Genomic DNA, 24088 nt, shown 5'->3' on the forward strand with positions numbered 1-24088 from the left:
AAAGGAGTAGAAAGTATAAGATTAAGGAAGGCTTAATGCAATTATATAATCCTGACTATAATAAGACCACATTGAGAGTTTTGGGCTCCATATCAATGCAATGATATTCTTGCCTAAGGGATGCACAGCAAAGGTTCACTGGACTCATCCCTGACCGAAGGGTGCTACAAAGGGAGACCGAGTAGGTGGGTGTAAACTCCAGGTAATTAGAATAAATGAAAAATGATCTCAGAAATGTGTACACTTCTGAGAAGGTTTAATGGGGGGAGTTCAGACCGCCTGCTTGACACAGCTAGTGCAATGTCTCAGGATAATGATGTCAGCTACTTTGGGCTTAACAGAGAAGAGAATTCTTTGTTGAAAAAGTTGCATATCTTTGACACTGTCACCCTCAAAGATAAAGATGCTCAGTCGCTGGATAAAATACAATATTGGGACAGATAGACACTATGGGGAGAGGGCAGGAAAGTGGATTTGATGTAGAAATTCAGCGAGTTTATTGACTGGTGCAGCAGGCTTAAGGAGCAACTCCAACTCTCCGTTACGTCCCCACACACAAACGCAGAAGGTCCATGGTCACAAACGTTACAGGAAAAAGCACACAATACCGCTCCAGCTCCACCTCGCGCGACTGCTTTCTCCGCTTTGAGGATGCGTTGCACGGCTCCGAGCTTCAGCTTGTCGATCTTATCCGCAGGCAGCTGCTGGACGACGTCTCCCAGGCGGAAAACCTTCTTCCGCCCGCTCTGCCCCGGCCTGCAAACAACAAATAACCCATCAGCTACTAGGTAGGACCTAACCAGTACCCGGGCAAGGGAAGGTTTGAAAACATGCCAAAAGGTTACAGAAGCCTCAGCTCCGGTTAGGGATCTTAGGTTCGGAAGAACATCGCTGTTTCTCTGTTCAGTTAGCAGATCTCTGCAAACGGCCTACATGTCTCAGGGACTCGTAAATGGGGGAAAAGTGCATGTCCTGACAATGTCACCAATGTTTAGTGGGCTTTTTTTTTAAAGATTAGATTACTTACAGTGTGGAAACAAGCCCTTTGGCCCAACAAGTCCACACCGGCCCGCCGAAGCGCACCCACCCAGAACCATTCCCCTACATTTACCCCTGCTCCTAACACTAAGGGCAATTTAGCATGGCCAATTCAACTAATCTGCACATCTTTGGACTGTGGGAGGAAACCGGAGCACCTGGAGGAAACCCACGCAGATACGGGGAGAATGTGCAAACTCCACACAGTCAGTCATGTGAGGTGGGAATCGAACCTGGGTCCCTGGCGCTGTGCAGCAGCAATGCTAACCACTGTGCCCTAGTTGTTGAATACACTCGGATAGTGTACCCGATGCCCAAGGGCCCTCTTTGGCCTCATCCCGCTAATCGTATCATCAATTGAACACCCCTCAACAATCTGGAAACAGAAAATGCTGGGTCAGACAGTTTCCACGGACAGGGAGTAAGCTAATGTTTCGATCTAGATGACTCTGCATCAGAGCCCTCAGCAATCCTTGTGCTGTTTTCAAGTCCTTACATCCATCCTTCGGAAGCAGTACCTTCAGCTTTTGTTTCAAATTAATTCGCAGGATGAGGCTGTTGCTGGCTGGACCAGCATTTATTGCCCAACCCATTTGATGTCAACCACATAGCTGTGGGTCTGGAGTCACATGTAGTCCAGACCTGTTAAGGTGGCAGTTTCCCTCCCTTAAGGACATTAGTAAACAATCAACAATGGATTCATAGTCTTTGTTACAGCCTTAATTCCAGATATTTATTGAATTCAAATTCCACCATCTGCCATGGCGGGATTCGAACCGGAGCCCCCAGAATGCTACCTGGGTCTCTGGACTAACAGTCTAGCGAGAACACCACAAGGCCGTTGCCTCCCCTAGCTTCCAGTTGAACTCTTTTTAAAACCCATCCCCCGTCAAAGATGCTCCGTACAATAAACTTTTTGGAGCAAGTCTTTGGTCACACATCCATTTTTCTCTACAGGCAGAGTGTCAGAGGGCCTTTTTTTTTCTTTCTACTGTTTTTTTTTATTAACCCCCACACTACCGCCTAACAGCGATAGTGCTTATTTTTCCCCAGCACCCATGGTGTGTGTGTGTGCAGGTGTGAGACACAGTGTAGGACACAAAGTGTACAAATCTTTATTCAATTTCTACCACCAGGAAAATAAGAAAACACCGAGTGGCCTGTGACGAGCAGTGCCCTTCACATCAAAGGGCAATGCTGTGACAGAGGGACTTTATTGATGCTCCTCAAACAGCCTTTGCATATTCTTCTACATTAGAGAGAGGATGCTACAGTAATGCAGGCATTTGTTGAGCTTGTTGGTTGGGGACATTCTATTCACAGCCTAGGTACCTGAGCAACACACCCATGAGTGTCCATTTTCCGAAGTGACCACCTACCTTGACTGACTAGACTGCAAAATGGGTTCCACTCGACGCTTTGCTTGCATCTCCTCCTCTTTGGTGGGCTGGGTAAAGGGTGCTCCGACAACAGAGATGGCTTGGCCGTGCCGCATCATGGAGTAACGCCGCTTGATAACCAGCCCCTCGCTTTTCACATCTTTCCCCTGTTTCAGGTCCTCGTCAGATTGGAGCTTCATCTGGTCGACGCCTGAGGGAAAAGCAGGCAGATAATGTCAGGGGTGCCTGCCCCTCAGACACAAATCCACCTCAAGGGGCAGCCATTTTCCCTCCATTGTAACATAATCAGCACCATCAGGAATGCCTTTGCTGAGACTACTGCACTAAAAACGCAGCCTGTGACATACTGAAAGAGTGCTACAAGGTTAGAGGTATCGCCATATATAGGAGACATCACACAGGCTCTGGTTGTACCCTCAGACAAATGTTTAAAAACTCCATGACATTATTTCGAAGAGCAGGGGATTCACCCAGGTGTTGGAGACAATATTTACCTCCAAAAACTAACGCTAAAAACAGATTAGCTGACGTTTTCAAATACATTAGGTGAAATCTTGCCATGTATAAATCGGGTGCCACACTCCCTGTAATTAACTGGAAAACATTTTAGAACATCCAGAGGTCATGAAAGGTTCGACACAAATGCAAGTCTTTCTTTTTGACGCCCTTGATGACCTCTTGACCCAGCATCTGAAAATTTCCATCTTCGCTCCAACTGTTTTTAAAAAAAAGGACCCGAGGGGCAACTCTTTCACGCAGAGGGTGGTGTGTGTATGGAATGAGCTGTCAGAGGAAGTGTTAGAGACAGATATAATTACAACATTTAAAAGATGTTTAGACAGGTACATGGATAGAAAAGGTCAGAGGGATATGCAGGCAAACAGAACTAGTTCAGTTCAGGAAGCCTGGTCGGCATGGAAGAGTTTGGCTGAATGGCCCGTTTCCGTGCTGTACAACTCGATGACGTAAATAAGCATTTGGAGCAAAATTTAAAATGGTTTAAAAGGAATGATCTCCGAGTGACACTTCAGTGTTCATGGCCATGGCCATCTCTCTGCCCATGTTCCAGTATTACCTACTGACAGGATAGTAGCAGGCTCATTGTGCACTACTTGAAGACCACAGCAGTGACTGGAGTTACAGAAGATAAGGACATTCAGTCTGGGATACTGTAAGTACCTGAACCCAGTGACATCCAGAATGACGCAATTGCAAACAAAGGTAAAAATCACAAAACACCAGGTTATAGTCTAACAGGTTTACTTGAAGGCACTAGCTTTCAGAGCACTGCAATGATGATGGAGCAGCGCTCTGAAAGCTACTGCTTCCTAGTAAACCTGTTGGACTATAACTTGATGTGTTGTGATTTTTAACTTTGTACACCCCAGTCCAACAACGACACCTCCAAATCATAGCAAACGAAGTTCTGAGCGTGGAACAAATAAACAAAAGGCACTCCCTTACTTTTGCTTGTCTCAGTGTCCATGTGTAGTGGGAATGCAGCTAAAGAGAATTTTGACTGAAATCACGAAACTAGCTTCGAGTCTCAATCGGTAATTAACGTACAAGTCCCTTTCAGTGATGGCTGCACTGAGTCATAACGAAACGTGCTGTGGTCTCTCTCAAATGATAAAGAACTATTAGTGGACAGCATTACTGGGAGGACATGCTTTTTAGATCATGAGAGCACTGCTGAGTTGCTCAGGGGAGTTTTATTTATCTTGCATGCAGACAAACGCCACAGATTCCTGTCAATCAAAACATCTGTTATAGATGGTATTGTGCACAATAAAGTATCTCACAGTCACAACATTAAACACGAACTGTACCCAGGACTATAGGAGTTGGAAAGTCTTGTTGCAGCTGTACAGGACATTGGTTGGGCCACTGCGTACAATTTTGATTTCCCTGCTATAGAAAAGATGTTGTTAAACTTAAAAAGGTGCAGAAAAGATTTAAAGGATGTTGCCAGAGTTGGAGGGTGTGAGCTATAGGGAGAGGCTGAACAGGCTGGGGCTGTTTTTCCAGGAGAGTCGGAGGCTGAGAGGGTGACCTTATAACGGTTTATAAAATCATGAGGGACATGGATAGGGCAAATAGCAAGGGTCTCTTCCCTGGGGTGGGGGAATCCAAAACTAGAGGGCATAGGTTTAGGGTTAGAGGGGGAAGATATAAAAGGGACGTAAGGGTCAACGTTTTCACACAGAGGATGGGGCAAGTCTGAAATGAGCTGCCAAAGGAAGTGGTTGATGCTGGTACAACATTTAAAAGGAATCTGGGTGGGTACATGAATAGGAAAGGTTTGGAGGAATACAGGCCAAATGCTGGTATGAGACTAGATTATTTTATGGACAAATTGGGCCATAGGGCCGGTTTCCGTGCTGTACTACTCCATGACTCTACTGAATTTTCTGAAACTTCTTTTTCTCTTGCAGTTGGACTAAAACATGGCCGCTGAGGGCATAGTGACTTTTGCAATTTCTACAAAGATTCAGATACATCTGAAGTTTCCAGGTGAATAATCATAGGCAGCTCACTCGAATTGAAGGACCAAAACTCATTTGTGGAATTCTCAATGTTTGTGGAATTGTCCAAACCTCAAGAATCGACAGACTGCTGGACCAGCTGCCTGCAAGCTGGACGTTTAGAGAGAGACAGAACGGCTACAGCGTACGAGGTGGTCACTTGGTATCCAAAACATTGATTCGCCTGCTCCTCGGTTGGTGCTTGACTTGCTGTGCTTTTCCAGCGCCACACTTTGACATGGCATGTTACGCCCACACCTGCTCCCGAAGGGACAATGCAGATAGCTCCACTTCCCTACTCCATTGTCACAGCCCCACATGCATCTCCCAGCCCAAAAAATCCATTCCCTTCTGTATTTCACAACCGAGCCTCCTTCCGCCACTGGCCCAGATAATGAAAGTTACAGAGAAACAGAAAGATGTTGTGAAACTTGAAAGGGTTCAGAAAAGATTTACAAGGATGATGCCAGGGTTGGAGGATTTGAGCTATAGGGAGAGGCTGAACAGGCTGGGGCTGTTTTCCCTGGAGTGTCAGAGGCTGAGGGGTGACCTTATAGAGGTTTATAAAATCATGAGGGGCATGGTTAGGGTAAATAGACAAGGTCTCTTCCCCAGGGTGGGCGAATCCAAAACTAGAGGGCATAGGTTTAGGGTGAGAGGGCAAAGATATAAAAGACACATACGGGGCAACTTTTTCACCCAGAGGGTGGTACGTGCATGGAATGAGCTGCCAGAGGAAATGGTGGAGGTTGGTACAATTTAAGAGGCATTTGGATGGGTATGTGAATAGGAAGGGTTTGGAGGGATATGGGCCGGGTGCTGGCAGGTGGGACTAGATTGGGTTGGGATATCTGGTCGGCATGGACAGGTTGGACCGAAGGGTCTGTTTCCATGCTGTACAGCTCTATGACTCTATAAATAGGTGTGGATGTGCACTACCTATCCCCCTTGTGTAGCACCTCAAACCATTCCAGGTGGGTCAGAGTGGTCACCTAGCTGAAAGTGATCACAAATAACAGATGACCCCAAGCAGCCAAGATGTGATCAATCAGTTTGCAAATGACGAGATCCTGGCAGCAAGGGAACACTACCAAAGCTTGAAAGCTGGAGCTTACAACATCTGAAGGACTCCAGGTCTGTACAATTCATCAGCGGTCGAGAAAACTGACCTCCTGATACCAACTAACTTCATGACTTCCTGAAAAACTCTCTCTTCAGAGGAATACTCCTCATTAGGACACTGGCTATTGAATCGACCTGGACTCCTCTTCAGGCCTTCTTCACAGAGTCTGCTTCTTTTCCAAAGTCACATGATTTGTACATCAGTTGGGAAGGCAATGGCCTCTTGGCATTATCGCTGGACTGTTAATCCATGGACCCAGGTAATGTTCTGGGGTCCCAGGGTTCAAATCCCAGAACACTGAATTAAATTCAATAAATATCGGGAATTAAGAGTTTCAAAGACCATAAAATCATCGCCAATTGTCTGAAAAAAAAATCTGATTTGCTGATGTCCTTGAGGGAAGGAAGCTGCCATCCTTACCTATCTGGTCTACACGTGACTTCAGACCAGTGCTGTCGTTGACTCTTAACTGCCCTCTGGGCAAGTAGGGATGGACAAAAAATATTGGCCGAGCCAGTGACACCTTCATCCCATGAAGGGATAAAACAAAACATATAAAATGGCACTATCCTCTAACTGTATTTGAGTGAGAGAGTAATAAGTGACTGAGCATTAGGTTTTCAGTGTACGCCCAAACAATCAATCTTATTTAAAGAATCGAAGGTCATTGTTGGTTATTAAAATTGACCATAACTCACATTAAGAAAGACACACTGATTTCAGAGTTTCAGTTCTCTCTCGTCTCTGTCCGGTACAGATGGTGATACCATCAAGAAACCCAGATTCTCATGGGAAACAGGTAACATCAGACAAGATAAAACCCACAACCAGATACTCATTCCCATCCATCTGAGAGACCTCCGCCTTTCCACCTTACCTGGCCCGAGACCTGCTGATGTCATCTGCGTGGCCATGAGCCGGGCTAAGTGTTTTATCTGGGCGTCAGTCCCTGCCGATTCAACCGGGGTGTAGGTGGCCTGGAAGGAGGCTGGCATCACATCTGGAAGGTACACCATGCTGATCAACACCTGAAACATGCAAAAAAGGTAAGCTCTCTGTGGGGCCTAGCACTGAACATAACCATCAATACAACAGAGCAAGCACCTGCTGCCCCTCAAGAACAACACAGAAATGACAACAGCAACGGGTTAACCAGTCTCTGCATTCGAGTAACCCAATGTTCATGCAAAGCACTTTCTCCAACAACCTGGATATATACCGCCCCTTGAACACAGACAGAACCCTCTCTGTTTGGACCACTAACTCCAATGGCACATTTCACAGCATCACACCATCTTTGGAACAAGACTTGCTGGGATTCTGTTTTAATTTATTTCCTCTTCTACCTCATTTTAAACATAGGAACTGTTCCATTTGGTGCCATTCTTGCTAATCTATAACACATCTCCAAAATCACACGTCAATTTGTCTGTTTTAATGAAAAGACCCAATTTTTCAGAGGTTCCCTTTGTAGGTGCTTATCCTCAGACTCACTCAAGTGAGTCCATACTTTCCTAAAGTCTCACTACCCGCTTCTTATAGGTTAAATGTCTTCCCTCTCTTTGCTGCGTTTCTGTACTCATGACCCATTCAAATCAGAGCTCTGTCATAGCTCAACAGCTCTCAACTTCAGAGCAGAATATCGAAACATAGGGAATCTGGCCCTTCAAGCCTACCATTCTATTAAAACCATTGACCTTCTGCCTTAACCCCATCTTCCTGCGCTGTCCCATCACCTTTGATTAGATTAGATTACCCACAGTGTGGAAACAAGCCCTTCGGCCCAACAAGTCCACACCGACCCGCCGAAGCGCAACCCACCCATACCCCTACATTTACCCCTTTACCGAACACTACGGGCAATTTATCCTGGCCAATTCACCTGACCCGCACATCTTTGGACTGTGGGAGGAAACCGGAGCACCCGGAGGAAACCCACGCAGACACGGGGAGAATGTGCAAACTCCACACAGTCAGTCGCCTGAGGCGGGAATTGAACCTGGGTCTCCAGGCGCTGTGAGGCAGCAGTGCTAACCACTGTGCCACCGTGCCGCCCACTTTGGTGTCATAAACATCTCGAAGTCTATCAATCTTAATCTTAAAGATGCTGAAAAGCCCGAGCCTTCAGATTTTATGTTATAGCTACAATATGATATAATCTGCACAAGGCACTAAAAATAGGTCATCCTTTCCAACAGAGATTCTTCTGAAAGGAAAAAAGAAGGTTTCTCTCAGACAGCAGGCTCTCTTGTGTAAAGCTCCACTGAACCAAGCAATCCTGCTCAAACAGCGTTTATATCTTTACATACCGATAAGGAAGGACACTACTTCGATTGGGACAACACATCCATCTTAGGACAGGCCAAACAAAGACACACGAGAATTCCTAGAAGCATGGCATTCCAGCCGGAACTCTATCTACAAACACATCAAGTTAGACCCCTATCTACCACCCCCTGAGAAAAGGAACAGGAAGTGACTTCACCACAGGAAATGACATCACCACCCCAAAGAAACCCAAACATATAAATAGAAAGCAGGAATTTTCAGCGGTGCTTCGCCTGAGGCCCACTAAAGATGTTATCTAGTATGGTGACGAAACATCTGGAAATGAACCTTCCAGCTCAGCGAGCAAGCCTCCACCCAAAACCTCAACCTGAGCTACAAATCTTCTCAAAAGTTTGGTATAGCTATCCAAAACTTACCAGATTCGCTACATTCTCTGGTGAAAGTAGCGGCATTAGAAACTGAGCTGTGACATCAATGGCGGACTGTGTACTCTGGGACGATGATGGTTTAGAAGTGGAAGTTGCCGCTTGTTCAAGGTCCTTGTCTTCATCATCCTCACCTAACGGCTCTGTCAGCAAAACAGACATTGGTCAACAGCAGTAGCAGCACTTAACCAGCCACCCAAAACAAAATTACAGTCAGCCATGGCTCAGCAATTAGCACTTTCCACCTTGCAGGGTGAGAATTCATTTCCCACTCAAGACTTGAGCCCAGAACCCAAACAGATGTGCTTCACAATTGAGGAACTGCGCCAGACCTTTCTATGAGGCATTTACCACAAAATACAACAATTGTCAGTAATTATCTCAGCCTCCATTTCGCTTCTCATGACTTTGCTTTCGGACAGCAGTTCATTGTTTTGCCATTCACACCTCCTCTGGACCCATCTATCATTTCTTCACTTGACCCATTATCATGCCTTTTGACTCTATAGCACCAACCTTTTGTTTTGTCATCCTCCTATCTTCAACCTTATCATTAAATTTCTCATTTCTTCTTTTTCCACCCACTTGCTTAAAACCTAACGCATCTCTGAATTTCTGCAGAGCTGACTGATGTCCAATGTTGTGCGATCTTCCACTCTTTATTCCAGGAACCCCAAAATTAAGCTCTGATCTCCAGATCAGAGAAGTAAATCACTCTACAAAATCCTCAAAAAATCAAGGCAGCAGATACCAATTGGATTTTGGAATTTTTCAACTCAAAATCTGATGACAACATAGTAGTACAGGTCACACCAATGCTCTACCAATCCATAACGGAGATATTTTTTGCCAGGGTGGATCATTTCCAAGGTCAAAACAGCCCTCTTACCTATTTTGATTTTCTTCATGCCCTGATCAGTGTCCTCTCCCCGCCGTTTCCTCATGTCCTTCAGGTTGGGCATGTTGCGGGCAATCTCCTGTTGCTGCGTGCCCAGGTCCAGGAGCAGCGTGGTGATCTGGGCATGGAATTCCACGGAGGACGGGTGCTTCAGCACGCTCAGCAAGTGCAGCTTCAAGTTCTTCCGCACACTGCTGACCTGCGACTTGGCCAGGGTCGGAGGCAGGTTCGCTGAAATCAAGAACAGGGCATGAAACAAAAAAAAAAAAAGAGGATGGCCCCTCAGACAAATGAGGGACCCAGCACTTCTTCACAAACCAGAAGAGCACAGCTCACTGGACGAGCCTTCTGCAACTAGGGAAGTGATAGCCTTGTGGCATTATCACTGGACTATTAATCCAGAGACCCAGGCAATGTTCAGGGGACCTGGGTTCAAATCCTGCCACGGAATTTGAATTCAATGAATACCTGGAATTGACAGTTTAACAATGACCATGAATCCATTGCCAATTATCCGGATAAGCCCACCTGGTTCACCAGTGTCCTTTAGGGAAGTGCCATCCTTACCTGGTCTAAACAGGCAGGAGGCTGGAAGAACACAGCAAGCCAGGCAGTATCAGGAGCTGGAGAAGTCAACGTTTTGGGTGTAACCATTCTTCACCTCTTGATACTGCCTGGCTTGCTGTGTTCTTCCAGCCCTGTGTATTTTGGATTTCAGCATCTGTAGTCTTTTTGTTTCCAACCTTACCTGGTCTGGCCTACATGTGACTCCAGACCCACAACAATGCGGTTCACTCAAATTACCTTCTGGGCAACAAACCTTGGCCTGGACAATGACACCAACATCCCATGAATGATTCTTCTTACTTTTACATTTCCTGATCTTCTAGGCCAGTGATTCTTAATCTGTTCTGGCTGAAGGGCCTCTTTACAAGTGGATTAATCAGACACCCTCCAATAAATTATACTATTGTGTAACACGATGTGACAGTGCTTAAACATAAATAATATTTTGTCCATAATCCTGCTTAAGAAAACAGGGTCTTTACCATTCACATATAAATGAGATGGAAATGAAAACAAAAAAAAACGCCGGTGATCACAGTGGGTCAGGCAGCATCCCTGAAGAGAAACCGAGCGAAAGCTTCGAGTCTTGATGACTCTTCATCAGAGCTGACGTAAGATGGAGGAGCCTGCTCCTCACTGCAACATCAACCCCTGACAGAGGCCCGAAGGTAGATGCACCCAAGGAGAACTTAGCATAGAGAAAGCCCTGAGAAGAGTTAGAAAGCAGCTGCCCCTAGGCAACAGCAGCCCCTGAGTGGACAGGGGTGAGGTAGGTCAGGAGGCATCAGCTGGCAGGGGGTGGGGGAATGGGATCTGGAAGAGGAGCTCTGATGCAATGCTTTTGAGGAGGTGGGGCTTTTACGAGAGGAAAAGCAAAGCAATTGTAATATGGAACCTCAAACAGGTAGAGGAGAGTAGGCAAGAGAGCAGCGGTGAAGGAGGCCCAGGACCTCCATGTTCTCGGCTGAGTGGCAGGGAGAGTTGAAATGTTGGGCCACGGGGCGGTGTGGTTGATTGGTGCGGGTGTCCCGGAGATGTTCCCTAAAGCGCTCTGCTAGGAGGCGCCCAGTCTCCCCAAAACCCCAGGGCATCAATGTGGACTTCAACAGTTTCCTCATTTCCCCTTCCCCCACCTCACCCTAGTTCCAAAATACCAGCTTAGCACTGTCCCCATGACTTGTCCGGACTTGTCCGACCTGCCTATCTCCTTTTCCACCTATCCACTCCACCCTCTCCTCCCTGACCTATTACCTTCATCCCCTCCCCCACTCACCCATTGTACTCTATGCTACTTTCTCCCCACCCCCACCCTCCTCTAGCTTATCTCTCCACGCTTCAGGCTCACTGCCTTTATTCCTGATGAAGGCCTTTTGCCCGAAATGTCGATTTCGCTGCTCCTTGGAGGCTGCCTGAACTGCTGTGCTCTTCCAGCACCACTAATCCAGAAACACCCTTTACCCTGTCAGTCCCTTCAGCAGCAGAGCGGAGCACTGAGCGAGAGTTGGAGGAGGGTGACAGCACTACAGCAGAGGAGAAGGGATAGGAGAAAAGACAGGGAGTGTACGAGGGGAGTCGAGCTCACCTCGCCTCATCACTCATGCATTTTCTCTCAACCACAGAGTAACCTTGACAGGAACCTATGAAGCCAGCCATGCAACGCTGATTCCGTGAAGGTACCTCCAGTCTCCTGCCTAAGGATGACTCTGCTCTGCGTGAGACCCCTGGAGACCAGCAGGCACCAGGTTTGAATCAAACACATTCTGCCAACTTCAGAACCAGCTTCAAGGACAGGTGGCTGAGACGCAAGAAAACTCAAATATCCTCAACCAGTGATTCACAAGAGGTGCAAATACAGGAAGAAACACCATTTGGCAATGGACACAAGTGAAATTAAGAAACAGGCATTTTGACAAAGCTGTTGACTTCCAAAAGAAAACCTATGAATATGCTTAAGCCTGGGTTCTTCCTGGATTTCTGTAATAAACCAAGTATTTTCAACTCAAAATCAGTTATAGGCCAATTAGCTCACTTCAGTCATAAGTCAAATGGTTCAAACTGCACCTCAATCTCAAGGGGCACTCCACTGCAAGACTGAAGCATTGTTTGCACATTTGGAGGTGCCTTCTTTCCAATGGGTCTTTAAACCTGATAGCTCTGTTAGCTGATCAAAGTTTGTGAGAAGATTTGTAGCTCGGGTGTTCGTTGTTGTGGTTCTGTTCACCGAGCTGGGAGTTTTTGTTGCAAACGTTTCGTCCCCTTTCTAGGTGACATCCTCAGTGCTTGGGAGCCTCCTGTGAAGCGCTTCTGTGCTGTATCCTCCGGCATTTATAGTGGTTTGAATCTGCCGCTTCCGGTTTTCAGTTGCTGTCCGCTGCAGTGGCCGGTATATAGGGTCTAGGTCCGTGTATCTGTTGATAGAATTTGTGGAGGAGTGCCATGCCTCTAGGAATTCCCTGGCTGTTCTCTGTTTGGCTTGCCCTATAATAGTGGTGTTGTCCCAATTGAATTCATGTTGTTTGTCATCTGAGTGTATGGCTACTAAGGATAGCTGGTCGTGTCATTTCGTGGCTAGTTGGTGTTCATGGATGCACTGACAACCGGAAGCGGCAGATTCAAACCACTATAAATGCCGGAGGAATCAGCACAGACGCGCTTCACAGGAGGCTCCCAATCACTGAGGATGTCACCTAGAAAGGGGACGAAACGTTTGCAACAAAAACTGTTAGCTGAGCATAAAAGGACTCGGGACTCAATTTGAACAAACACAGGGGAGACCTCCCTCTTGTTCAGACCAATACTTATCCCCTAAAATTTATTTTTACATGATTGATATTTATCACTTATCAAGATCTAGTCATCACATTGTTATCTGTGGGAGCTTGCTGTGTACGAATTGGTTGCCATGTTGCCGACACTTCGGCAGTGACTACACTTTGAAATTACTCCAGTGGTTGGAAAGCTCTTTGAAATGTCGCAAGATCACGAAAGACCCCACAGTAACAAACGTCTTTCTTTCTGATAAGATCCTTACCGTGTAGGGTCTCGTAGGCCTGGATGACCTCAGACATGTACATCGGGCGTTGCCTGGCGATGGTTGCCAAGGAGCCCAACGCAACAGTCAGGTTGATGCTGGAAATGGCGGGATGCACCATGAACTTCAGGAGTTGATCCAGTGCCATTTTACCTTCTTGCTGAAGACTGCCTGGAACAGGTGTGTACAAAAAGTAATCAGAAATATGACCATCAAATTTGCAACTCAATAATGTAAGGGTAATGGTGATTAAACGAGGAGCAGAGTCAGTAATTGCGTTGCATTCCTCCTCTGTAAGTGGTGACGTGTCTCCTCATTCCCACCACAGTGTTAGCTCCTTAAAATAGAGCATTCCATTCACACCCAAGAATGCTCCAGACAGTGGGACTAACAAACAAAGGGCACAAATTCAAGCAAAAAACAAAAAAATGAGTTGTAGTGGTGGGTGAGTAGGTGAGTGCATGAATGTGAAAGAGAGCAAGAACAAACATGAAAGAACGTGCGTGCGCGAGAGAGAATACAGAGTACTTGGTGAGTAGTGAGTGTCTGTGTGCTCACATATGTGTTGTTTTTGGCAGCAAGATGACAGGTTGTTATCCCCCTCAGCAGTAGGTTACGAACTGCAATGCTTAAAAACTGGATGAGGCAGATTTGTGACCAAGTTTGGAAAGAGAATCAAAGCTACCTGAAGAGAAAACGTCAAGGGAATGGAACGAAGTAAACAGCTCTTCCAAAGAGCCAGCAAGGGCACGATGGTCCAAATGGCCTCCTTCCAAGCTGCAGATTTTATTCAATTAATAGGCCACTGGCGCACATTACATTTTGTTCAGAAAAATAAGGAGTTCACTTGGAATAAACAATCGAAATGGAGGGTAGCAATGAAAGGAGTTAAGCAGTCAATTCATTAAAAATTGTGACAAAGCTTAATAAGACCACAACAAAAACCAACCAAGGAACAAGGATTAATTTGCAGAGGAACAAGATTAAGTAGAGTACTTATGATAAAGGCATGTCAAACCTTGGGTTAGCCCACATTAGCAGTATTATGCCCCCTTGTGGTTACCTTATTATTAAAGGATTTTGAGGTACTGAAGAGGATGCTAAGATTTACAGGGATCACAAAGAAATGCAAATTTATACCCATAGCAAAGGATGAACAGACTGGACCACTTCTCTCTGGAAAGGAAAAGGCCCAACAAAGGCTTTTAAAATTATGAAATGCTTTGGGAGGATAACTTGAAGGTAACACAATGATCAACAAATCAAAAAAGGAATTCTAAAAAACTGAACGATGAAAATACAGAAGTCTCTGCTACAGGGGAACCTTTCAAGTTAATGTGCAGATACATTGAAGGACAAGCTGGGGGAACACATTGGTCAGTGTTTCCTCAGCTTTCTTCTGAGAGTGAACCTATTTTAAAGCCCCATACACTTGCTGTGATTTCAAACTGGTAGCCTTCACTTACTGAGTAGCGGGTCATAACGTCATAGAGATTTACAGCATGGAAACAGGCCCCTCAGCCTAACTTGTCCATGCCGCCCAGTTTTCACAATTCATCCATTTTGGTCCATATTCCTCCACACCTGACCCATCCAGGTAGCTACCCATGGATGACAAAATTGTACTTACCTCCAACACTACCTCTGGCAGCCCATTCCAAATTCTCACCAGCTTCTGTGTGAAAAAAAATTGCCCCTCTGGACCCTTCTGTATCTCTCCCCTCTCACCTTAAACCTCAAGTGTTACACTCCCCTTCCCTTGGAAAAAGGCTGTTGGCTTCCATACCTTAGCTATGCCTCTCAGGATTTTATAAGGTCACCCTTCCCTACACTCCAGGGATAAAAGATCCAGTCTCTCCTTATAAATTTAAATTTATAAATTCATAAAATCATAAATTTAAATCCTTCCAGTCCAGGTAGCATCCCAGTAAATCTCTTCTGCTGGTGCGCACTAGGGAAAGTTTTAAACAGCAGATTTTTGCTTTGCAAAAAAAAGAAACTTTTATTTCTGCAGCAGACCTCAAAATATATATCCCTTAGGGCAGCCATTCTCAATATGGAGCCCAATGAAACATGCAGGAAAGCACCAAGCTCAAGGACCGCGTTAGTCCTGATGGATGTTTAATGTCATACAATCTTTTTTTTAAAAGTTTTGTACAGTGTGTCAGAATGTTCAAGTTTTCTTGGTGTTCAATAATGAATGATTTTCTGTCTAGCTGTTTGTGTTGTATCCCTGTTCGGAGGGGTGGGGGAGGGGCTCTGGAACCGGAGAGGGGCTCCTGAGGTAAGTACAATTCTGTCGTTTTAAGAAACATTTGGGTAGCTACATGGATGGGTCAGGTGTGGAGGAATATGGACCAAACGCAGGAAAATGGATGAATTGTGAAAATGGGCGGCATGGACAAGTTAGGCTGAGGGGCCTGTTTCCATGCTGTAAATCTCTTATGACGTTATGACACGCTACTCAGTAAGTGAAGGCTACCAGTTTGAAATCACAGCAAGTGTATGGGGCATTAAAATAGGTTCACTCTCAGAAGAAAGCTGAGGAAACACTGGCCAAAACACAGTTGAGAATCACTGCCTTAGGGCAGTGCCCACTGGATAATTGGGAACAGCCTCAAAGCTGATCGTGTACAATCCCAGCTCCACAGCATCCACTGCTGCCTAGGAGCTCATGAACTCAGAATTTCATTTTGCAACCACACAGAGCTGTGACCCATTGGTTTGGAAAACCTTGAATTCAGGAGAAGGTTATACTGATGAGAGCTAGCTTAGAAAGGGATTCGAGGAGGCTCGAATCGAACATAGAGGCTGGAATGGACTGGTTGCCGCACATACTACAGAATCCAAACAAGACTCCCCCGGCAATCAGCATCATTATCTGGCATTCCAACACACGACCATGTAAACAAAGCCAAGCACGTGCCAAATCTCAACCATGTAATTGTGGAGGTGGACAAAGTCACACAACGCCAGGTTATTGTCCAACAGGTTTATTTGAAATCACAAACCTTCGAGCGCTCCAAAAGCTTGTGACTTCAAATAAACCTGGTTAAAAATAACACAACACCAGGTTATAGTGCAACAGGTTTAATTGGAAGCACACTAGCTTTCGGAGCGCTGCTTCTTCATCAGGAGACTCTAAATCAAATAAACCTGTTGGACTATAACCTGGTTACATGATAAACTGAACAGACATGGGCAGAACCCATTGGACCTTGCTTTATGTCCACCCAACTAATTGTCCATGCACCTTTGAAGGTAGATGGACTGGCCATTGTCTTTAGCCTTTGAATTACTGCTAACCAGTGACAAGCACACGATACCCACTGGCATTAATGTAAGAGTGATCCTTCACGATGCGGTCCAAGCTGATATCATTCTCCTGCCGTTTGGGGACATCTGAATCCGGGGTGCGAGGCGACAGCGTGATAATCAAACTTTCGATGAACTTGATGGCGTGAGTGCGGATTCCATCGTTGTCAGAGTCCAGCATCAAGACAATATCATCCTGCATGTTACTAACCATGTCCCAGCACGCCTCCTTGACCTCATTGATAACCTTGGACTTCACCATCCACTGAGGAAAGAAAAGAACAATCATAGAATCCCTAATGTGACAGTTGGCCATTCAGCCCATCAAGTCCACACCGGCCCTCCAAAGAGCATCCCACCTGTGACCCATGCCCCCTATCTTATCCCTGTAATCCTGCATTAAGCACCCAGATGAAACCCACGCAGAGAATGTGCAAACTCCACACAGACAGTTGGTGGAAGTTGGAGTCGAACCCGGGTTCCTGAGGCTGAGAGACAGCAATGCTAACCACTGAGCCACTGTGCTGTTAAAATCTCCATAGGACAAGGGAGGCCGAGGGACATGTTCCTGAGCAGTACTGTTCTATGTTTTAAGCAGAAGAGAAAAAAGCACAGATGGCATGTTATGCTCCTTCATATTCTTTTTGCTGCCACACAGATCTCCAAGGTCAGTGTGCAACAGCAATTTCCAAATTCAGGGCTTTCCGAAACCAGAAGTTAGTGTGCCCGAACACAAACCATCACATGTGGAACTTCAGCACAGCTGAGGGAATGTTAGTGGTGTGTTACAGTTCACTCAGAGCAATAGCAATATGTGCTTAATCTGGAGCCATGGATATTTGTGGTAGAGGTATTCCTTCCATCTGAGGCAGACCAAGAATCTCTTCCCACTCTTTCTGTCTCCCATTGATATATGTTGGAAAAACTCACAAGTCGATCCCAATTCTGTTCGACCGTCGAAAAGTGTGCTGCTGTAAAAGCACAGCGGTCAGGCAGCATCCGAGGAGCAGGAGCGTCGACGTTTCTAGTATAAGCCCTTTGTCAGGAATTTTGAGCTTATGCTCAAAACGTCGACTCTCCTGAACCTCGGATGCTGCCTGAACGGCTGTGCTTTTCCAGTGCCACACTTTTCGACTCTGATCTCCAGCATCTGCAGTCCTCACTTTGGCTGTGTGTTGACTGCACCCTTCTTTGGCCATCCCGTTTACATTCATGTGTGGCAGGGTGGGTTTATATAGGGTTCAGAATTAAAACGTGTAAAGTTTAACAATTTGGTTTAATTGTTGACCTGTAACTAGAATCTAAAGACCTGTAGTAGTTCACAATTTGTCATGTACAGAAACCTCGTCTGTGCTTTCTATCAAGCTGGGTCTGAAAATCAGATAGTTTGCACATTCATTTTAGAACCTTTTGGTGATGCCTCTGGGAACAACAGGGCAAGAGTGAGTTGTGACAATTTGTAGACAAGCATCAAATATGTCTTTGTCCCTCTGAACTGCTCAATATCTCACCAATACTTTCATTCCCTTTCACCAGGTGACAACCGCACAAACAGAACCACCTCTGATGTCAAACATGACATGCTGTTAGATTCAGGATGTGCATGCAAACTTACCTGGAGAGCCACCTTGTATAACTGTGTCATGGTCAATATAACCTTCTTCACCACGTTGACATTCTCATCCTTTAGCAGCATGTTGAGGTTGGCAATTAGCTTAGGCAGCAGCTCATTATCCCGCTTACTAGAACGGAAAATAATTGAATTGAATAATTTCTTGTATTTTATCTTGAATACACATGACAATCAAAGGTTTATATTGTTGCTGTGCATTTACTTAAAACATTATTAACTTTCTTTATTCTTTATTTGAAGTTAAATTAAAGAGAATCCAATTAAGGATCAACAGAAACATGTTTTGGAACAGTCCAATGTAGAGTCAGAGTTGTACAGCATGGAACCAAACCCTTCAGTCCAACTTGTCCATGCCAACCAGATATCCGAAATTAATGTAGTGCCATTGGCCAGCATTTGGCCCATATCCCTCTAAACCCTTTCCTATTCATACACCCAACCAATGCCTTTTAAATGCTGTTATTGTACCAGCCTTCACCACCTCCTCTGGTAGCTTACTCCATACACCCACCACCCTCTGCGTGAAAAAGCTGCCCCTTAGGTCTCTTTTATATCTTTCCCCTCTCACCCAAAACCTATGTCTTCTAATTCTTGACTCCCCCACCCTAGGGAAAAGACCTTGTCTATTTACCCTATCCATGCCCTTCATGATTTTATAAACCTCTATAAGGTCACCCTTCACTCTCCAATCTTCCAGGTAAAACAGCCCCAGCCTAGTCAGCCTCTCCCTGTAGCTCAAACCCTCCAGTCCTGCCAATGCCCCTGCAAATCTTTTATGAACCATTTCAAGTTTCACAACATCTTTCCTATAGGAGATCAGAATTGCAGACTGTATTACAAAAGTGGCCTAACCAATGTCCTTACAGCCACAACATGACCACCAAGCTCCTGTACTCAATTCACTGACCAATGCGGGAAAGCATACCAAATGCTACATTAGAATATAGAAAAGTACAGCAGAGTACAGGCCCTTCTGCCCACGATGTTGTGCTGAGGATTAATCCTGATCTAAAATAAAATAACCTAACCTAAGCACCCCTCAATTCACTGCTGTCCACGTGCATGGTCAGTAGTCGCTTACACATGGACAGCAGTGAATTGAGGGGTGGATAGGTTAGGTTATTTTATTTTAGATCAGGATTAATCCTCAGCACAACATCGTGGGCAGAAGGGCCTGTACTCTGCTGTACTTTTCTAAAGGCGGCATTTGGTATGCTTTCCTTCATTGGTCAGTGAATTGAGTACAGGAGCTTGGTGGTCATGTTGTGGCAGTACAAGACATCTGTTAGGTCACTTTTGTAATACAGTGTGCAATTCTGGTCTCCCTCCTACAGGAAGGATGTTGTGTTTACTATCCTGTTTACATGGGACTCTACTTTCAATGAACAATGAATCTGCACTCCAAGATCTCTTTGTTGAACAATACTCCCCAGGATCTTACCATTAAGTGTATAAGTCCTGCCCTGATTTGCCTTTCCAAAATGCAGCACCTCACATTTATCTAAATTAAACCCCATATGCCACATCTCGGCCCATTGGCCCATCTGATCATGATCCCGTTGTACTTTGAAGTAACCATGTTTTAGCAGAAAAAGGAAGTGAAAAATTACTAACCATGCCTCCTCCATGAATCCAATGACAAATTTACGAACATCGATGGATTTATCTGACTGAAATGCAATGATCTCCTGCGAAGAATAAGATTTTTGTCAGTTTCCTGAATTGCAACATCTCAAGTGATCTTGACTGTACAACCAGAAATCAACGGCACCTCGTGTTGCTTTCCACCCCCGAGCACAGAGCATTAACCCCACCACCCCTACCTCCAAACAAAAAGACAGCCTACACCACCAGCTTCTCTTAAAGCTCGAAAGGTTCGGTTTACTCACATCCAGAAAGTTGTCAAGAAGCGTCGGATCCTTATTCAAAATTAGCTCCTGGACCTGAGGGAAGGAATAAAAATTCCAATAAAAGCCACAATGTACCTTTCTACACATTTAATGGAGGACAGGGAACTACTTTCTAGTCAGCCTGCTCAGTCATGTTATTACACACTTCTGATACAGATGGGAACTTGAATCTGAGCCTCCTGGCCCAGAGGTAGGGACACTACCACTGTGAGGCAAGAACCCACTTAGAGGACAAGTGGATTTTTTTTAAATCAACCAGTTCAGATACACTTCTGGAGCAGGAACTTCAACCTTCTAGCTTAGAGTTAGGGACACAACCACTGCAACACCATTAGTTTAAACCTATTTTCTAATCAAACCTTTTAGACACTTCTGTAACAGGTGGGACTGGAATGTGGCCTCCTGGTTCACAGGTAGGGACATCAGCACTGTGACTTAAGAACTCTATCAGAGCACAGGTAGATATTTTTAATCAAACTGTTCAGACACACGACTTGAACCTAGGCCTTCTGGGTTCGATAGATTAGATTTGCTTCCCTACTATGTGGAAACAGGCCCAACCAACACTCCGAACAGTAACCCACCCAGACCCATTTCCCTCTTACTAATGCATCTTACACTGCGGGCAATTTAGCATGGCCAATTCACCTGATCTGCACTATGAGGGGAAACCGGAGCACCCGGAGGAAACCCACACAGACACGGGGAGAACGTGCAAACTCCACACAGACAGTTGCTCGAGGCTGGAATCGAACCTGGGACCCTAGTGCTGTGAAGCAGCAGTGCTAACCACTGAGCCACCGTGCCACCCCTAGGATCACGACCGCTACACCACGAAACAATTGGAACACTTATCTGACAGCCGCTATCCACCACGGAGCTATTCACCCCATCACAGATTGAGGAGCGTGAACCTGTATTAGACTTCAGAATTTGGAAATGGATACAGTAAAGAGTATGGGGAAGATTCTCAAGAATGATACCAGGTTCAAAGTTTGTGCGAAGATTTGTAGCTCGGGTGCTTGTTGTAGTGATTCTGTTCGCCGAGCTGGAAGTTTTTGTTGCAAACGTTTCGTCCCCTGGCTAGGAGACATCATCAGTGCTCTGGAGCCTCCTGCGAAGCGCTTCTTTGATGTTTCTTCCGGCATTTATAGTGGTCTGTCCTTGCCGCTTCCAGGTGTCAGTTTCAGCTGTCCGCTGTAGTGGTTGGTATATTGGGTCCAGGTCGATATGTTTGTTGATGGAGTTTGTGGATGAATGCCATGCCTCTAGGAATTCCCTGGCTGTTCTCTGTCTGGCTTGCCCTATGATAGTAGTGTTTTCCCAGTCGAATTCATGTTGCTTGTTGTCTGAGTGTGTGGCTACTAGGGATAGCTGGTCATGTCGTTTCGTGGCTAGTTGATGTACATCACTACAGCGGACAGCTGAAACCGACACCCGGAAGCGGCAAGGACAGACCACTATAAATGCCGGAAGAAACATCAAAGAAGCGCTTCGCAGGAGGCTCCAGAGCACTGATGATGTCTCCTAGCCAGGGGACGAAATGTTTGCAACAAAAACTTCCAGCTCGGCGAACAGAACCACTACATGATACCAGGCCTGGAGATGTTCGAGCTAGGAGGCAAGGCTGGTTGGCCTAGCGTGCTTCCCCGAGAAACAAAACTCAGGAGGCTGAGAAAAGGTCAAGAAGCTGACCTGGTTTCTAAGTTTACAAACAGACTTGCTGAGGTAAAGTAGCTGGGGGAATACCAAAACCAACAACGGTAACAAGAGAAGAGTCATTGAGAAGGCTGTGATGATGACAATCAGGAGGAACATGAAGTGTAGCAGTGAAATTTCTGAAACAAATTGAAATACAGAGTGATAAAAGCGAAAACAATTAAAACGGTGAACAGAAAAAAACCCAAATAAAGTACTTTAATTTTAAAAGTATGCTTTATAACGGGCACATGCAAACGCATTAAAAACAAACTCGAGGTGAGGATGCCCAGTAATTATCATTATTGGTTCACACCAACCATTCACTCTCCATTGGAAAATCCAACTGGGACTTTACTCCGAGCAGAATTTGCTGCCACAATTGAGAGGAAGAACATGAGGAAGTTGGATGAGTGCATGAGGAAGAAAGGAATAGCAGAATGTGCTGACAGGTCACGAGAAAGGGCTGGATGAGGACATCTGCGCATGAACCAGAGGTGGGTGAATGACTTGTTTCTATATTGTACACACTTTACAATGAGGGGCAAAATAATTAATAACTGAGAATCTGCCCACCTGTAATGAATCCATTTGTTTAAAGGATATTGTTTACGCTAAACAAGACCATTGGGAAATGACTTGAAAGCAACAGGCCAGAATAAAGACTACTCTCACACTCATCTGATATTGATTTGCTGTTTAGTCTGCAAGGGTCCTCAAGATGGTCCATGTACTGGGGCAAAACGGGAACCACTGGCTTGGAACAAAACAGCCATGGCAGCATGAGAGCGCGAACGTTTCCCACCACTCGCTTGGCACACAACCAGACTGCCTCCCATGTACACATGCAATGTACTATCTTAAGCAAGATTTATTTCACTGTTATAACAGGCGACGGGTGTGACCAGACTGTGGATGCACAAGTTAAACAAGGAGAAACTGACTGAATGTGGAGCCTGGCATGAGATTAAAACTCTCCAGCTTGAAATCAGGCATCACTTAAATAGTCTCTCAGCAAATGCAGCAACCATTATCCCCATGAATGCAATTTAGCATTTCTTGTGGTGGCAAGGGAAACTGGGTGGGTCAGGACTGTTGGGTGGTCCATTGGGGTCTTTTGCCCTACCTAAGTGGAGAAAACAATGTTTGGGAACCACTGCCACAGAGTACATGGACAAACTAACCACAAGCAAGGCGACAGACGTTACACTAATACACGCACCCTTGGAACTAAGACCTTGCTGGAATTTTGGATTAGGCCGCAGGCAGTGCAGGTCACTTGCAGCAACAACCCGCACGCAAAGCTGGTAACCTGCCCCCAGCTACACGTGCCAACGCAGCACGTAACTGACGCTCTGGAATTCTCTTCCAAACAGCGCTGAGTGTTGTTACAGCCCAAGAATGACAACAGTTCAAAAAGGCAGCTCACCACCACCCTCTTCAGGGCAATAAACATTGGCCTAGCCCATATCCCATGAATGAATAACAAGATAAATTGTCCAGGTACATTATTTTTAAATTTTCCTGAGTTAAATTGGAACATTGTCGAACTAGCTAGCTAGCTGGTTTTTGGGTAGCAGGATTTGAGGTACTCCACTTGTGCAGACTAAAATTAAAAACAGCCACAGGCTCCATACATTTTCCCCACGTTACTGGGTTCGAAAGAGGCGGCATACTGGACACAAAACATGAACTGCTTCTTTCTTCACAATGCTGCCAGCCCTCTGGAGTTTCGTCTGTACACTGCTTTTATTTTAGATTTCTGGCATGCGCAGTATTTGGCTTTTCGGATTTATTCCTACATGACTGACCTGTTTGAGAACACTGATCTTGTTGTCAGTGACAATCAGTGCTGCTTGATTCAACAGATCCACCACCTACAAGACAAAATGAACCAATTACTCTGCAGTCGGTATTCAGTAGATGTGCTGCCATCTTATAAACTTAATTGTAATAACATTATAATGGTCAGTTATATAAACTTGGCTTTGTGTTCTTTGACTTTATAAATATTTTTAACCAACCTATTCATTCATGTTATCACAGACCTCTGGAACTGGAGGACTTGAACCTGAGCTCTGGACCAGAGGTAGGGAGTAAAAAGTGAGGTCTGCAGATGCTGGAGATCAGAGCTGAAAATGTGTTGCTGGTTAAAGCACAGCAGGTCAGGCAGCATCCAAGGAACAGGAGAATCGACGTTTCGGGCATTAGCCTGATGAAGGGCTTGTGCCTGAAA

General features: G+C 45.4%; 1 protein-coding gene across 1 annotated transcript in view; it reads right to left on the reverse strand.

Moving 5' to 3' along the window:
- sympk (symplekin) overlaps positions 1–24088 on the reverse strand; it is a 54066-nt gene that overhangs the window by 27362 nt on the left and 2616 nt on the right. Inside the window, exons 2-12 of the mRNA XM_060856105.1 lie at positions 23664–23729; positions 20134–20187; positions 19859–19932; positions 18227–18353; positions 16627–16876; positions 13297–13467; positions 9690–9929; positions 8792–8943; positions 6964–7114; positions 2418–2628; positions 609–756 (exon numbers count right to left, since the gene is read on the reverse strand). Coding sequence (XP_060712088.1) covers positions 609–756; positions 2418–2628; positions 6964–7114; positions 8792–8943; positions 9690–9929; positions 13297–13467; positions 16627–16876; positions 18227–18353; positions 19859–19932; positions 20134–20187; positions 23664–23729 — 1644 coding nt within the window. The remainder of the gene's footprint in view (positions 1–608; positions 757–2417; positions 2629–6963; positions 7115–8791; positions 8944–9689; positions 9930–13296; positions 13468–16626; positions 16877–18226; positions 18354–19858; positions 19933–20133; positions 20188–23663; positions 23730–24088) is intronic.

This window comes from Hemiscyllium ocellatum, chromosome 47 (assembly GCF_020745735.1).
Source record: "Hemiscyllium ocellatum isolate sHemOce1 chromosome 47, sHemOce1.pat.X.cur, whole genome shotgun sequence".
NCBI lineage: Eukaryota > Metazoa > Chordata > Chondrichthyes > Orectolobiformes > Hemiscylliidae > Hemiscyllium > Hemiscyllium ocellatum.